This window comes from Rhea americana, unplaced genomic scaffold, assembly GCF_003343005.1.
Source record: "Rhea americana isolate MKP2758 unplaced genomic scaffold, rheAme1 scaffold_293, whole genome shotgun sequence".
Taxonomy (NCBI): domain Eukaryota; kingdom Metazoa; phylum Chordata; class Aves; order Rheiformes; family Rheidae; genus Rhea; species Rhea americana.
The window spans coordinates 717030-734251 of record NW_028186416.1 but is presented as its reverse complement, the minus strand read 5'-3'; the positions used below and the strand labels follow the sequence as shown (position 1 = coordinate 734251).

Below are 17222 nucleotides of genomic sequence, written 5' to 3'. Positions count from 1 at the left end.
TCGGCGCCGGTTCTTCCGCAGCGGCCCCGAGAGCCCGCTGAGCACAGCCGGCCTCCTCCGGAGCCCTCCGACCGCCCCGACCCACGTACACTCCAAAGAGAGTCGCCCTYGGAGCTCTTAAGGGGTCGGTGTTAGGAAAGCAAATTCCCTCCTGAGGGTGCTGCGGCCCGGCGTGCCTTCAGCAGCATTACAAAACACACGGCCCAGGCTGCCAGGAGCCCGCGCACCGAAGTTACCCCAAGAGCCCTTCTCCAACCGGAGTATAAGGCAAAGACCGTTTTGGACAACTCCTGTGTGACAGGGGAAAAAAAAATCATCTTACACGATGGGATTCTACCACTGTAGCTTCATCTGAATCATAGCTGTAATCAGGTGAATAAAACAAGCAAGGATTTGCTACCGACTTTCATCAAGGACACTTTTAAAACCTATGGTAGCAAGTTCCAACTCATAAAAAAAAAAAAAATTAAAGAGATCAAAATTAAGACCATCCTTGAAAATGTTACATTGACTTGTAAGTAAGAGGAGTTAAAGGAACTACAGAAATCTTAGTATCTCTGCATCCAATGGGGCTTTCAAAAGATTCACTGGTTCTTCAGTGACAGAAATATCAGAAGTGGTAAAGCAGAAAAAAAAGGGAATTTGGCAACCCCAGCAAATACTCCTAAAGAAATGTGCTATATACCTGCCTCTTTTCAAAAACATTCTCCAACAGTTGGCCATGCAAACAGACTTCACAAGCAGAAAGGGACTCCGTTCTACCATTAAGATGCTACTTGATCGATTGGCTGTGTTCATACTAAGATACCTAAAATCTCCGTTCCTTTCACTGCCTGCTCCCTTGAAATACAGGAAAAGACGCAGAAAAGAAAAATCTCACAGTCTCTGTAAAATAAAGTTGGGAACGCAGAGGGAAGTTTTTGCCACTACCCGCTTAGCCCTCACACCTGGGCTGGCAGTCCGAAAARTCAATTCTCTCATCGTCAAAACAGGTGAGCACAAAACAGAAAAGCTTTACACAGAAACGCAAACCAAAGAGCAAAGACGAGGCCTTAGGAAAGGGAGCAACATYGAGTGGTCCGAACAGCGACCACGAATCCAGGACCTGCCACTGATTTAACAAGGCTTCAGCGAGGTCGCACCAGCTCTCACCTTTGGCGCTCCCAGCTGTACAAGGGTAACGTTGGTCACCTCCTCCACAGGAGCRTTACCAGCCTTCGGCGGTCAGCATTTGGAGCAGGTGTTGAGATCCTTGAATCACATTTTGGGCTGGTCCTCTGTGCACAAAGGCTTCACGGATCACTCAYGCTGGGTGTTTAAAACCTTGAAGTGTTGTAACAGCTATACTGAGATTGGGCTGCAGCACAGAGAGCGCTAGCTCTCCCCAGCTCAGCACGGTACTGTGTTTTTACCTTCTACCTAATCACATTGCTTTCACTCTGTATCATTATGGTAAAACAGTAACTACTGGTCTTCAATTCAAAAACTACATGAACTCTTTTTTTCTTAAAATGAGATCTTTCCTTAAAAATACACAAATACTGCTTAAAAACTCATTTTCTGTATTACCTTGTCTTGTAAAAGTTGAGCTGTATAGTTCAATTTGTAAACCAGGTCTAACATACGAGACATAACTTGGCCTTATTTCCTCCTCTGGAGTGCTGCRGTTTGAGTCGCATCTACAGAATCTCTCGACTGTTTTTGTACTGGCTTTAGAGATCCGAAGAGGTTTCTCCATACACTGCTGACAAGCTGGTTCTGAACTTCATGCAGCTGCAGGCAATAAGAAGTTTAACCTAACTGGATTTGAGGACACAGGGTAAACTTTCAAAATTGAAAAAAAAAAAAAGAGGCAACATTGTGAGTACAATTAAGAAAAGCACTGTGAACATAATAAAAGCCAAACCAATTAAGATGTTTTTCCTTCTGGAAAAGAAGCATTTTAATGGGTTTAAAAAGATTTCTGTACAAAAACAGTGCAATGACTGATATTTGCCTTCCCATAGTGACGATGGTTCTGACTATTGTTTTGTTCAGCAGCAAMTCCCACAGGTCTCACAACAAGGACTATCTCTTTGGCCAGTGATGCCTGGAGCCCCTGCAAAAGAGAGTTACAGAAGGACTTTAACTCTCACTCTAAGTTCACTCCTGAGATTAAAAAMCTATGATAGGTTACAATGATTCTATCAAGAGTCATGATGCAGAAGCTCCCTCTCACCAACAAAACGTTGCTCTTTTATGACTAAATAATTCACAAGAATCAAGCCTAGGAAGCTACAAACTGAGTATATTCAGAATATAAATGTTCATATTGGCCAAAACCATCTTCCTCCCAAGCTAGACCATATTCTCCCCACCTCCACCCATTTCTGTGGCCAAAGAAAGCGACTCCCACATCTATGAACTGATGTCTAGCTCCGAAGTGTTACTCCACTTCTTCACATTAAACATGTGCTTAAGTTCCCACAGCAGTAAAGGACAATTGCTGTGCTCTGCCCATGGCTGCAGGGGACCCAARTGACAACACTCGCTCACAGCGCTGCAAGGAGGCTCACAACACACCTGTCGGCTTTCCCTGCCAGGTAGGACATGCTTCGGTTTCCAGCCGACTGTTGAAGTTTGTTAGCTCCAGCAAATTTCTGCATGAGAGAAACCAAACCAAACCATCATACATCAATGAGGACGCTGCCAAATACAGTATGTTCCATATTCCATGGGATACGTGTCCTGTCAGAACCTTCTACTTCAAGGAGCACTGCTCATTTATACAGTGAGCTTTTATGTTCAAGGCTGTTCTTCTTATGCCCTTGCATTGAATGCACCTGAGTGATAAATTCTAGTCTACTGGGCTAACTTAAAATATATAAGGCACAATTTTCCACTGACAACAAATCTTACCTATTCAGATAGACGGATCAGTACAAGTTTAAAACCCTGCTCTCCCAAATTCACCAGTAAATTGCTTTTCTCTTCTGAAAAAAAGCTTCCACTGATAYGGTGAAGGGATCACACAGGAAGCTGCATTTCCCACAGTATCAGGCGTAAACTTGTGCAGCTTCTAAAATACCATTTTTAGTGAGTATCTCTGAGGTTCCCTTGTACCATTTGCCCTTCAGTTAAACAAGCAGGAAGGCAGTGTGCACAAGAGACGGTAATGCAAGAAACCAACAGGAGAACTTAATTTATGCCTGTGCACCCGATCAGGTCATGCAGGAGCGCCCATTAGCTCGTGCCTGAACACTGATCTGCACCACACAGGAGCACCCAAATAGCTCACGGCTGAGTGCTGTGCAGGGCATACATGGTGGGTTTAGGTAGCTGGGATTGCAGGGATGGCCTGTGGCATGGGGAGGCCAAAGGCTGCCCCGTGYCAGTGAAAGCCACTTCCAGACAACTCTGAAGGAGGTTCCTTTACCTCACTTAAGGAACTGGGATGGACAGTGTGTAACCTGTGGCAAGACTATGAAGTGGGAAGATAGGTTATTGGCTTAAGTTGAGTCCAGGAAGAGTGAGGAAAGGTGTCTTCCTACGTGTTTGTTTGATTGTTTCKAATTTATTTTTTTTCCTCAATACCAGACCAGTGATTAGAAGTTTGTGTTAATTAGCAATAAATTAAATCAAGTAAAAATTCCTCAAGTCGAAGCAGTTTTTCTCATGATAGTATTTGGTGGTGAATGTGGGAAACATCTGGACCTGCTGTGGCTTGGAGTAACTAGAGTGATTTTGAGCTCCAAAAGGAGCTTTGAGTTCGGTTTTGGGAATCTGTGCTGTTGTGTTGTGGTGTAAGYGATGTGCCCCTTACGTATGGGGGTGTAGGTGCAAACTACGAGTAAGCAGGTGGGAAAGGACAAGAGGCAATGAGCAAAAATGAGCTTCAGTAGGGGGGCTGAACTAGATGATCTCCAGAGGTCCCTTCCAACCTTACTGATTCTGTGATGCTATGATTCTATGAAATGGAGAGTCCAAAGGGACCTGAGAAAGCTCATCCCAAATGGGAAGAGGCTGTAATGCAAGGTACAATCTTGTGATTAGAAGTTACACCTCAGTACCAAATGGCTGTTAGGATACACTTTGCAGATCCAGAAAGTCCTCTGTCTTCTCCAGCGAGTCCCCAGGTGGGAACACACTATCATCTACATTTCTGCTTCTTGTTTCATGAYGCATCCTTACCTTGCCTGCATAGGCCTGTTTGGCAGGGTCAAACTGGGGCGACTGCTTCGATTTGCTGCTTCCTAAGGGTGAAAAGAGAGATGCTGTCACTGAAAATCCCTAGAAAGAACAGTACGTTCAGTGGTGCTCCTCTGATGATCAGGGAGGTTTCATTGTAGTCTCTCACGCTGAAAATAAGAACAGCCTCTGAAGGGCAGAAAACCCTTTTGAACAGATGCTTATTACACTGGAATCRAACCTCCTTTGCTTCCTAACTCCTTGTGTCCAGGTAAATAAATGGCTCTCCTCTATAAAGCAAAGAGCCAGACAATACATTTACAAAGTAACCCCCTCCAGGCTGTTTCAGGATTTTGTTTCTAAGTCAGAAAAGGAAGATGAACTGCCCATTCACCAGATTAATTTCTTTTAATCTTTACCCTGATAGGGTAAATGCATTATAACAGTTTGTACGTTTACACACAGCCTTCTCAGGGCTCAGCCCAGCAGTATTTTCCACAGCCTGCAGCCCTCTAGCAGGAGATCCGTATCTTACCCGCAAACACTTTGAAGTTGGACTTGCTGTAATCAAAGGGGGTGAACTGCTTTGGTGCTTCCAGCTCCTCTGGTTGCTGTGAGGCTTTTGGACGTTTCTTCTCTTGTTTTGGCAACTCTGTTCCTGTTTCACTTACGATTCTCTCCCTCTTCTTATTAGCTTGTTCCTGCTGTGAAAGCAACCCACAGAACAAGTTCAGGAGGGGAATGAAACATCTCTGTGTAGGCATGAACACCAGCATGCAAATGAATTGTCTGGCTAACTTGGGACCCAGTGACAGCTATTGCCTGTAGAAACGCTAGAGCAAGGAGAAAGATCTGTTTTATTTGGGCCTACATTGCCTTTTTCTCACAGCAGTAACTTTCCAGATGTAAAAGCAAAGCTGACATTTCACTACTGTAGACCCACAGGCAGATTTGGGGGGACCCTAGGAAAGCAAAGCAGAGGGAAATACAGCAGGGGAAAACGTTCCATTCCAAAGGCATGGAAAAATGTGAAAATTTGCACAGCAGATTCGAACATTGTAATCACATGTTGTTGCTACCCATAGGGCCAGAACCACAAAAAGATTGCGATGAACAGATCCATCATTCAGGTCACCTGAAATCAGCTGCCTGCAACTTGGGCAGTTTGTCCGTGTTACTGGTGCTCAGGGTTGCACTGTGAACTATGTTAAAAGAGGTCMAAAAAAGGCAAAGACTGGCAGGAAGCAGAGAATTAAATGACATACCGCAACTTGCTGACGAATAGACACAATGTTTTCTGTTGCCTCTTTATACACCTTCTGTGCCTGGTCACGAGCAGCTAGGGAAACAAACACGCATTACTGTAAAAAGCATGAGCACTTTGGCCACAAGCTTAAAAAAAGCAGGCAAATCTGGTTGTAGCAGGTCTCAGACTGAAYGCAGCACAATCACTGTCAAAGAGAATCTCATCCATCAAGAAATACATCATCTAGGGTGATTTTATGACTGAGAAACGACCTATTTGGATTGAGAAAAGCAAGCAAACCAACACAATAATTTCCTGGGGCCTTGCAGATTTATATGAAACATCTCAACACTCGAGCTCTAGCCCTCAGATTTCAATAATCATTTCTACCTTGGTGAGAGAGATGGAAAGAGACAGTCTGGAATACCTGAAATTAAGCCAACTGGTCYTATCAGCAACATGCGACTATTGAACGAGTGACTAAGATGCACTGGCAGAGGTGTGTGTCAGAATACGCAGCCTCAGCCTACAGGGTAGCTGGTTCTGCTCCTTTATTAATCCCTTAGCTTCAACAGCAGTAGATGTCAGTCAGTTGGAAATATAAAAAGAACTGTGCTGGTCTGCCAACCCCAGGGGGACCATCTGGTCAGAACACAACTGTGTGCTGCAGCWAGGCCAATATTAGCACTCTGAGCTGCAAGGACACAGTTACAGCTGCAGTCCTGCTCTCTTCCYTTCTGCAAAGGAGCACCAAAGGCTGCCATGGAAGCTCTGGTATGAAAGATAAATACTTTGCACCTCATATCATTCAATGCTGGTCTCAAAAATGAGCTAGAATTAAACTGCCTCCAAAAAGGATTTTGCTTASTGTGAATCTTGGACAAAGAGACTACTGTGAAGATACTGCAAGCAGATTTATTGAAAAGAGAGAAGGTTCAAGGGCTTTACAAAGGCCAGAGCTCAAAACAAAACTAAACACAGTGAGGAGGGGAAGACTGGCTCTACCTGACTGCTGGGCTGCTTTCTTTTTGGTCTCATCCTTGGACTCCTTCTGTACTTGTGCCTGACTCATCAACTTCCATCGATTGCTGATCTGCAATGAAAAAAAATTACCTGGGATCACTTTCTCTGAAGTTTTGTGGCAAAAGAGAGTTTATAAAACTTGCTACCGCATGCTAGCCTTCATTAAGAGTACAAAAGATCAAATTGGATTGTGAAAGAGATTAAAATCTGCTGCACTAGGTAAAACAAAACCATGTGCTTTAAAAATYGTAAGCCACAAACAAGCCCAGTGAGAACCAAGGCAGATACAGACTTGAGCTGTAGTTTGTAGCTTTGACATACAGAGACTATACAACAGAGTATCTCCTCTCACTGAATCTTAGAAGGATATGAATGCTGTAAAAACAATGAACTACAGATTCAGAAACATGTCAAGTTTCTCAAAACTTATCTTCTTTTTTCAAGAAAAAATAAGAATTTGCGGAGAAAAAAAAAAAACCTTATGTGCCAGAGCATCCCAAAGGAAAATAATCTACTTGTTTGTTTCTTTCATAGTACTTGGTAAAAAACTTCATATGAGTCTTACTTCATAAATTTTTGATGATGGGTCAAACTTTGCAGATTGTGAGACGTAGGCAGGATTCTGTTCTGAAGGTAAATACTGTAGAGAGAAAATATATATATATATATATTTTGCTTTAAACACAGCATGTTACATTTGTGCTCATCAGCTCACAGATAAAATGCTACTTAAAATGTGTCTTAACTTAAATTACCCAGCCTAAGGCCAACAGAAATGCTAAACAAAAGCCCACCAGAGAAGCAGTTGTTCCGATATTACTTCCTAACAGTTCACTCCAAATCTGTAATAAAGCATTCTCTTGTTCTTTTGATTTATTAGAAGAGTAAAACAAGCTCACTAACTTTAGCCATAAAGCAGAGATGAAAATGTGATCCAAATTAAAAACCAAACTTGATTAAACAAACAAACAAAAAAAAAAGTAAGAGAGAAGTCTGTTTACTACATAGAAATTCATATATCTAAGTGGTAGTTCAAGACATTTTGGAAATAATCCCACATGCATACGCTTTGCAAGGAGGATAATCTCTTGACTTCAGTAAGAGAGCGGTAGCTGAGGCTATATCAAGATCTTTCAGACATGCCTGAAAAGACAGCTTAGAGCTGCTCTAGGTGCTTTGTCAGTGCCACTACAAAATGAGAGCTTTTACCATTCTAAATGGATTTTCAAAGGACTCCATTATGCGCTGAGCTTTCTGCTGTGCAGTGGTTAAAGTCTTCTCATTCCCTTCATCCTCATCACATTCCTAAAAAAACACCAGGGAAGAAATATTAATCTGTTTGGGTTTTGACTACTTTCATTATTTGCATGTTATTTCTCACTCTATCTGAAATGCCAATGATGGCAGTGACCTTGCAGAGAGGCTTGATTAATTTGCTGGCCTCCTAACCTAGTCCCCTTGGTTATGTTATATGCCTGACAGAAAGCCAGTACATTTTCCATGCATGTTCCTACCTTACTACTTCTATGAGGCATTATTACACTGTTTTATGAGATTAATAAACATGTTTTCTAATAAAGACATGTTGCTTACACTGAATATGCTGACAGTAGCAACAAGGCATGTCACCTCTGGGGGAACACCTTGAATATGCATTGTCTCCTCACCGTCTGAAAAGAGACGACCATGTTGCAAAACTGATGCAGGTTCTGCATGAAAGAAAACGAGAWTAAATTTTTATTAAGTATTTATACACCGTACTGCTCTTTTGAGTAATGAGATTTTGCTGTTAGTTTCATCAGCACTACTTATACCCACATGTCAAATCCACATTATGTCATTACTACCACAGTTTTGAAGTTAAGTCCAAATTACCCAAGGCAGAGTTGTTCTGAAAATCATCTGCAGGAATACGGGAACTATCATGGGGTCCAAAAAAGGTATTCTCCAGCCTCTGCAGATAAAGCCAAATTAAAAAAGTCATTAGTACAGTACCCTATGGATGTGTAGTTGTTTTAAAATACTGCAGGGATATGTTATGAAAATTTAAGTGAAAAGATAAAATTCAGAGACTAAATATTCTTGCATAGTTCAACTGCCAGAGCATCAAAATGGTATCTGTGCAAACATCTGCTGGCTAATGGAGATGCTTTACTTCATAAGCACATGGAAAATAAACAAGATAGCCATAGAAACTCATCTGAAACTTCCCTTCTTATAGATCAATCAATACAGATTAACACACATGAAACTGTCTAGCAGCTAGAGTGTTTGCTGACGAAGCCTCAAGTGCTATTATCTTGATGGCTTGTAAAATACCAATTTACAGCTGGTAATGTTACTAGTCTTCTAGCACAAAACATTAAGCTAAGGGGAGAGATCTGTAAAATGGAAGAGGACAAAATTTACAGAAGCTACAATTTTTCTACAATTATTTCTGAGCTTAAGGCTTAAYATATTAGGTAAAAGAACATTAGGTTTGCAGTACCTCAGAAGTGGAGAGAGGTGCTCTCTTCTTGACTGCCAAAGCAATCTCAGACTAGAATGGGAGAGGAAAGTAAGTCAATTAAAAAAAAACCTTTGATGCACCTGCCCTARTTCTTCTAGGTAGTCTTTATCAATATTTTCAATAAGCTAACAGTGTAATATAATTATACTATTTCCACTGCATTGTCTATATATGGATGTATTTAAATGGTTCACACAGTGAAGACAAGTTCATGCTCAGAAATGGTTTTGTTTCGCCAAAGGAGAAAGACTATATTAATATTGATGATTCATCTAATGAATTTCTTAATGGGATATTTTTTGCTTCACTATAGCTGAAAAGGGTTTATGAATCCACTCATATGCCCAACAAATTCCATAGGGTCCGGTTGTTCCTCACACATGATATACAATGTAAGGATATGCCTCTTTACAGACAACTGCACCCTGAGCAAGCAGAGTTTGCTCTTTCACTGCTTTAATTCTCCAGAGAAATATACTGCCTGTAAACCAGGAGGCATCAAAAATGGGCAAGAAGTTGTTGCTACCTATCTTTCTGCTCCCCTACAGAACACTGCAAACTTTAGCATCATCACAGGTCACCATTTGGCTCTGGGACCTGGCTTATGGAAAGCAAGTCTCTTGTGTGCTAAGAGTCACTCCTACCTTGAGGAGAGGCATCTCTCGGGCCTGCTGAATGAGAAGATGCAATTCATTAATCTGCTGGCGAACTAGTGGTGGGACTGGATTACAGCAAGCAATGATGCCCTGGGGTTCTCTAAAAAGAGATGAGAAAAATATAGTGTGCTACATTTATGGATGATATGTTAAGCATTTGCAGTCAAAGGACGTACAACCAGATATAACCACAGGCCTAACTGTGACAAAATAAGGCAAGACAGATTAATCTGCCACTATTTATTCTCTGTGATGAAAAATTCTTCTATACCAGGTTTGTGCAGATAAGGAGAAACCACTAACTCAGCTGTCTTCTCACACATCTTTTCTGTGGTCTGTCTGTGCTGTTTTCATTTCATTCCTTGTTTGCTATTCACCTGCAGAAGCACAGCCCAGTTGCATTTAAAGATGCATTTTTAATATTCCTAAATACAGATGTTAGGTGGCTAGTGTGAAATATTTGAGAAAAYGTACAAATTGGGTTGCTGAAAGAAATCTGCTCCTACTCAGCTGGCAAAACACCTGAATCAAGAACTGAACAAATAAACATTTKGGGGGTTATCAGCCCACTCTGGCTTTGTAGTACTGCAAGAATCTGAGGGTATATGTGTGACACATAGCAATGCATAGGGAATGTGGTTTTTTTTTTTCCAGTCAGTAGAATAAAATCACACATATGTATCCCAGAAGAAGCTGTGAGGCTTCTGAAGGAATACTGCAATTTAATTCTCTTGCAAACTGAAGAACTCTAGCTCTACTGACACCTGGAAGGAATGGACCAAATGCGTAAATGATTACATACTAGGAWACTCTGTATTGGATATTAAAATTATATAAGACTACTCAAGAGTGAGCAAACTTACTTGGGCAACTCCTCTGCTATCTTCAGTAGCATGTGATTTGGTAGCACATATCTACAACACAAAGAGGCTGYGTGAATCTAACAATGTTAAAAACTTAAAAAACAAAACAAACAAACCAACAAACCCCTTTAAAGTGTACTACTTTGCTCCTGTTACAAGTTCTGGCCTGACAAAGTCAGTTAAGAGGAAATTAAGCAAGGCTGATCTAGAAACTCGTAAGAATTTGCTGCTAACATACAGGACTTCTGTTCTGAAGTGTGAAAAGCAGCCTGAGGCAGAACAGTAGTTACTACAGGGTACAGAGCAGTTCCCCCTTAGGGTAGAAAGACAGTCCAACAGGCTCCTTGAAGTATTAAGCCAGTGTCTGTAACAATGCTGCCTACCCTGTACTCTCATCCTCTTGACGCGCCATCTTGTCCCTCCAGGCAAACAGCAACCTAAATGCTGCTAGCTGCTGTGTGTTGAGGTGTTTTTTCTGCCTTCTGTAGAGCTCAAGGTAGGACTCATCTGAAAAGAGCGGCTTGATGTATTTCTGGACAGAAAAAAAAGGAAAGACTGGTGATCAGTTATCAGTGCTGTGCTTTCTGGGTTGCCTTCCTTCACTGAACCTGAAAGAATCTCACATGGATTTAAGGGCAATGAATAAACTAYGGTAACATGACTTGGAGTTTTACCCTAAACTGTTGGTAGGGCTTTCCCCTGAAAAATATACATCTTGTCCATTTGGAGAGGAAAAAACCCACAAGCAATTTCAGGAGCAGCCTGAGAAGTATAGTATCTTCCTGCTTTACTGCATTAGACAGCACCCACATTGTTTTCCATAGGGCACAATATATTTATCTCACGATGCAACTCCAGTGAGTCTCTGTCCAGTAGAACTGAAAATGTAACAYCCATCTGTGGAAATGTATACCTGAAAGCATCAAGAAGTTAAGGAGCACCAGCACTCAAAAAACAGCAAGAGGGCATCTGAACCCAAGGATTTTAGTTAGTAAAAGAAGTGACTGTGCACAAATGAGTTTGTAAAACTTTTCAAATACACAAAAGTGTGTTCACATGACAGACATGAAATGGTCAGAGGACTTTCTGTCCTGGTGAGCCCACACCCTGATCCAGATAATCCAACCAGATGAAGCTTTACCTTCAGACAGATGTCCCTGCTGCGCTGCCATACAATCTGCAGTTGAGTGGGCTGTTCATTCCCTCTCTCCCATAGYGCCTCCCTCACTTTATCGTAGATGTAGAGCAAGTAGTGAGTGTCATCGCGGGCATACTGAATCATTTCTTCTGGCAAAGGGCTAGAACAAGAGCCACAATTACACTGATACATTTCAATTGCCCTATCAAACCAGCATTTTCCTTTTGCAGGGCACATTAGGGCAAACAGCACCTAACCCCCACTAARAACTGACTTAGAAATTCTTCTGTTTCCTTTGAGAAGGATTTTGTTTGRCAACAGCAGTAACACCTTCCATTCAGGTGATGTTCTGTTCACATGTGAGACAGTAGGATTGCTGTATAGCTAATAATCAGACAGCGGAAGCAYCTCTGATTGCCACAACTCTTTTCCTTGTGCAGAGTCTACATAAACTACACCTGACATTTCTGGGATCTGCAGTGTCCAAAGCCAGATCCAAGCTCATTCTTCTATCAGCACACTATCTAGTGTAGGCAATTGAAAGCTTCTGTGGGGACTCTACTGTAGCCAAATACTGACTTTYTCCATAATACTGGTGATTAAATGCTGCTCTTGMTGGTTAAGTGAGCTACCAGCTTTACACTAATTTTCTCTCCCTGCTCCTCCCAAGAAAAGTCAATTTCTAAAGAAACACAGGGAAGTGTAACAATAATAAAAGCAGAGRCAAGTAAATGCTGTGCTTGTTCCCTTTGAGACCAACCTGTAACTATGGGGCTTGCAACCAGAAACATACTCTTGCTCTAACAATACAAACAAAGCTAAACGCTACCATTTGGCTCCAGACTATTTAAGAAGTCAATTTTTACCGTATCCGCCAGTCAGCCAGCTGGTACTGCTTGTCAGCATCCACACTGCAATACAGCTTTAGCAAATGCTCCAAAGAGTGCTTGCCAAGGTTGAGGAGACGAGCAGCTTGGTGAGTATCAAACATGTTCACCAAGTACAGGCCGAAGTCTTTTTGCAGCCATTCCACATCTGAATCAGCACCGTGAAGGACCTTGCAAARCAACACAATCAAAGGCATCAGAAAACACCAATGACAAAGAACATTTCTAACTGCAGGCCTGCAGTGCTATGGCTTCACAGTCATGTTTCTAGGAACAGATTTCTTTCCTCTGTGTTCCTCATCATTATACACAAAACTACTAAATGATTGCACTTGAGAAGTAACTCCCCACACACATTAATGAAACAGGCACATGAACAAATTGTGATGAAAGCAGGACGACRAGACCAAAACAGAGCATATGAGCATGCTTTAGACTATATTGAAGCTCACATTAAAAAAATTTGGAAATACGGTTAACTTATCATCTGACCTTCACAATTGAAGGGTCTGTGAATGTCTCATTCAGGATGTTCATGTCACTGCGTAGCTCCAGCGTATCAATAATGAAGTCTTCTGTTCGGGTGGAAATCTGCATAAGACATGTCAAGCCCAGGAAGCTCCTGTAGGAATGGTGCTGAAAAAGATGGAAGAGAGATGTTTCCAGGATGCATTACAGAAGTAATTTTATAAAGCAAAGAACACCCCAAATGAAGGAAGAAAAAGTAACAGAGAGCTTCTTAAAGCAAGATAATCAGATAAGCAAGTTTTCTTGTGGAGTAACTAACATGACAAAGAGCATTAGGAGAGGAATTTATTAAAGAACAAGCTCAGTATGAAACGTGTAGTAATTCATACGATAGGAAAACTTATAATATTGCGCACAGTTTGATTCAGCCTTCTAAGGTAATCTGGCACGTCAGGGTCATAATTTAAATCCACGTAGGAAAGTTTGTTATAAAAATAAGAAGAATGACAGAAGACGACAAAACTGTAGATTACCTCTAAGTCCAGGGCAAATTCTTTACAGTTCATAAGCTTTTCATTTAGTTCTACCAGCTCATCCAGCGTGCTGATAAAATGGCAGGGTGTTTCCTTGATGGGCCTGTACATCTGGCAAAGCAAATTATTGTTATTATCAGTACTGCCTCCCCCAAAGTCATATCCTTTGTCAACCCCCACCCTGAAATTTGTCAGGCAGGTCCTGCTGTAAACTCACTGCACCTGCTACTAAATTAGTGGGTACACCAACCTGGAGTTCTGGTTTCTTCAGAACTCCATCTGGTGGAGAAAAATGCTCCAGTTCATACTGGTAAGGGTGAGCAAACCTGCAGAAATTGGGAAAACAGACAAACACTAAATTTCAGTCAACTTCACAAAGCCAGAGCCTTTGAGAGCTATGGCAGTTTCCATACTGACTAGAAATTTTTCCTCTTGTTAAGTGTAGATTTAAAATAACTACAGATGCCTAAAGCAAGTCATACATAACACAGTGTGCAGACAAACACATGCAGAGCTGCTACACATGAACACCATCAGCACAAAGGGACCGTAAAGTGTGTGTTCACCAACGGCACACTCCAAGCACCTTGCTGTCAGTTTAATTTCTTACATGTCCTGCTCAGTTTGCTGTGTCCTCTGCTGGTGGATGAAGTCTGCCAAAGCAGCTGGTACATCCAAGTCTTCAGGGCGCTCCTTTCGTTCCCGTCCGCTTTTTGTAAGGGCTGAATAACCAATATGGAACAACTGGACTGGGTCCCACACATAACAAGTTCTCAGCCCACTATTCTCTCCCCTCCACCCACCACAGGATCCTAATACAATCATTAAAAATCAGAAAAAAGCTTAACAATTCTCACCTGCAGACCTTTTGCTATCACCGAGATTTCTGTCTCATCTGAAAACTTAGTTCTAAGTATTATCAATATGTTGTTAATCAAGATGCAAGGTGATTCTGCACAAGAGCTTGGAAGGGAACTCTGGTTTCAGAAAAATCTTTCTATCGTTCCCAGGTATCTACCACCACATCAGTGCAGACTAAAAAGGAATCATCAGGGCAGAATGACAAGCTGCCAAGACGGGGATGTTTTGCTGGCAGCTTTAATAAAGCAGCCAAAGCCAAGCTAGGTCCAATCACATGCCTGCCCCCATGCACACATGCACACTAGACAGATTACAGCCCATCCTTTTGAGCTAGCCAGACTTGCAGACTAGTTAGCTCCACTTCTACGGTCAGAGGGACTCTCATMAGGGATGTCCGACAGTGACAGAGAAGAGTAGCAGAATATCCATTTGGAACAGATTATTTTCTATACGCCACTGAGAAAATACTGTATGCTGACTGGTTCTTATACTGCATATACTTTAGAGTCACACAGCTTACTACACCTAAACAATCAATATCATCTTCTGCTGTTATTTATTCCTACATCCAGTGATTTCTCTTCTGGACTGTGAGGACAGATTTATGCTAAATATTCCTAATAATTTACCCAGCAAAAATTAAGTCTCCTACCTTCGGGCAAAGGTTTCAGAGCATTTGGCTTAACAAAAAGTTTAGGTACAAAGGGTGTGTTGGAATTGTCAATCTTTTCCCGAAACTTAAGCTGCGGTCGAGAGATATTCTTGGCATGAAGCAATCGGAAGGTTTCAGACTTTGTTCTCTTGTGAGAGTCTCCCCCCTGTTAAAAAAACAAAATAAAAGAAAACAAAACAAAACACATAAGCAAAACTCGCATCATGTCACAGCTGTTCAGAGTCTCCTCTGCTCAGACTGACACAATGTTCAGAGGAATAAAATTATACCCCAAACTTAGAAGTGAGTTGTTCTTTTGCACTAAGAGTCCAGCACTTGAGAAAGGAAGCTCTCTACACCAAGACCCTGAATTCATACAAAAGAGTAAGAGGATGGCCGTTTTGTGCATRCAGCTGAAATTAAATGTGTCCATGAAAGCACACAGAATCCAGAATTAAGTTTGAATAAGAGAGGGGGAAAAAAAAGGGGGGGGGCATTCACGCAGCTACAAAATCTGGAGGGAATACTTCAGTGTGGAACTCCACTGKAAACACTAGTGTCAACAACGGGAAAAACGTTCAAGATAACACAGCAAATTGAGCACAGAGGCCTCACCTTGCGGTTCCAGCTGGAAATGATCGTCTGTGGGAGCTGCAACCCGGCAGGGAGGACAGGCTGCTGGTTTTTGTTCACTCCTGCTGCTTCATCCAATAAAATACCCTGAATTCCAGAAAAGGAATTGGTGAAAACCAAACATCTGTTAAGTCACTGCACTCAGTCATTTCAGTCAGACTCAATATAAAAACCCCACACATATGCCTTCCAGGCCATTTGCTCTCAACTCTGTGCAACATAAGACAGCCAAATGTGAGGACAGCATATAAACGTTAGGGGTTAGGAAGAGATTCTTTAGAGAAGCAGCTCTATAGCTTTAGAGAACTATTATTAGGTTATAAGATTTTTGTTCCAAACTGCATTTAGTTTCCTCACAGGTCACAAATTACCTTCCAAAATGATACACTGGTCTAGCACAAGGAAACATTTTTAAATGTAAACGGAACACTGAAAAAAACGTTAAGCATAACTGTAATGTACTGTCACCAACATTTTTATAACGAACAGAATTTGTAGCAGCTAAATAGTTTCTAAGCACAGTATGCCGGAATAATTTGCTTACCACTCTTTCAAGAATGACATCGTTTGAGTCAACCAGCATATCAAATTTATCTTCTAGCTCTGTCACTTTTTTGCGATCTTTGATGTGACTGCGGCAGCCATGGTACTGCATCACCTTGCTCATGCTTCCAAGAGAAGAGCACAGTGGTTAGCAGCCTAAAGGCAGGTACAGTGAACATTAAACTGTCCAACTATCTCCCACTTTCTACATCTTGGAATTCTGAAAAACCAAACACAGTACTTACAGATAACACTGTGTGAGCAATGAATATAATAAGCACCTGTATAGTGCTAATTACACTACTAATTTCTTAGACATCTCATGACTTTCTTAACAGACGGCTAATTAATTTTACACTGGCCTCTGCTCTACAGTTTTTATTCAAGTCATCACAAAGYGTCCTTTTAAAATTTGTTATTTAAACTGTAAACTGCTAAAAAAAATAGCTGAAAGCTAGATCAATGGAACAGAGTATCTGCTCATCTATAGTTACTTTGGGGTTTCCAGTGAAGGGTGCTAATGCCTGTTTTAGGCTGGAAGCTATTCGCAGCAGCATGGAAACGCCAGCGCACCCTTACCAGTGAAGCAACCTGTCTCCTTGCGTTTCGCAGAACGCCCGAAATCCGGGGAAGCTCCGGTAGAAGTCGTACTCGTCGCCAGGCTGAGGAAGCCCGTTAGACGCCTTGGTCGCAGCCACCACCGTGCCCAGCGCGTACTGGGCGAGAGACACCGTGGCATTAGTGCTTCTCCAGGCTGCTGCTTCCTTTACCCAGGACAGCGCTCACCGAACACCGTCTAAACCGCGCAGCAAGTTCTCACACGCAACACGCGTGTAATTCTATGTACATACGTACCTAAATCATATAAAACACTAYGTAAATTATAAATACGTAAGAACTGCACGTTACTACATCCCCCGCGCGCCCCTGCGGCGTTGTACGCGTACAGCCCGCGTGTGCTTTCCGGGACCTGACTGCGGCACGCAGCAGCCCCAGGGGCCCGGCAGCGGCGGCTCTGCGGCCGCCGAGCGCCCGCCCGGGGC

At 42.1% G+C, this 17222-nt stretch overlaps 1 protein-coding gene across 1 annotated transcript; it reads right to left on the bottom strand.

Annotated features, from left to right (window-relative positions):
* Positions 1 to 1915: 1915 nt before the first annotated feature.
* On the bottom strand, positions 1916 to 17028 carry EXOSC10 (exosome component 10). The gene is made up of 25 exons (XM_085309228.1): positions 17007 to 17028; positions 16759 to 16960; positions 16181 to 16304; positions 15619 to 15723; positions 15004 to 15169; positions 14101 to 14212; positions 13741 to 13816; positions 13491 to 13601; positions 12982 to 13125; positions 12469 to 12659; positions 11606 to 11762; positions 10848 to 10996; positions 10465 to 10515; positions 9590 to 9701; positions 8925 to 8975; positions 8312 to 8390; positions 8030 to 8145; positions 7646 to 7741; positions 7002 to 7076; positions 6419 to 6506; positions 5433 to 5506; positions 4703 to 4871; positions 4171 to 4232; positions 2563 to 2639; positions 1916 to 2098 (listed from the first exon to the last, which is right to left on the bottom strand). The coding sequence occupies exons 1-25, from the start codon at positions 17026 to 17028 to the stop codon at positions 2068 to 2070; spliced, it is 2640 nt and encodes an 879-aa protein (XP_085165354.1). The 3' UTR covers positions 1916 to 2067.
* Positions 17029 to 17222: the final 194 nt, after the last annotated feature.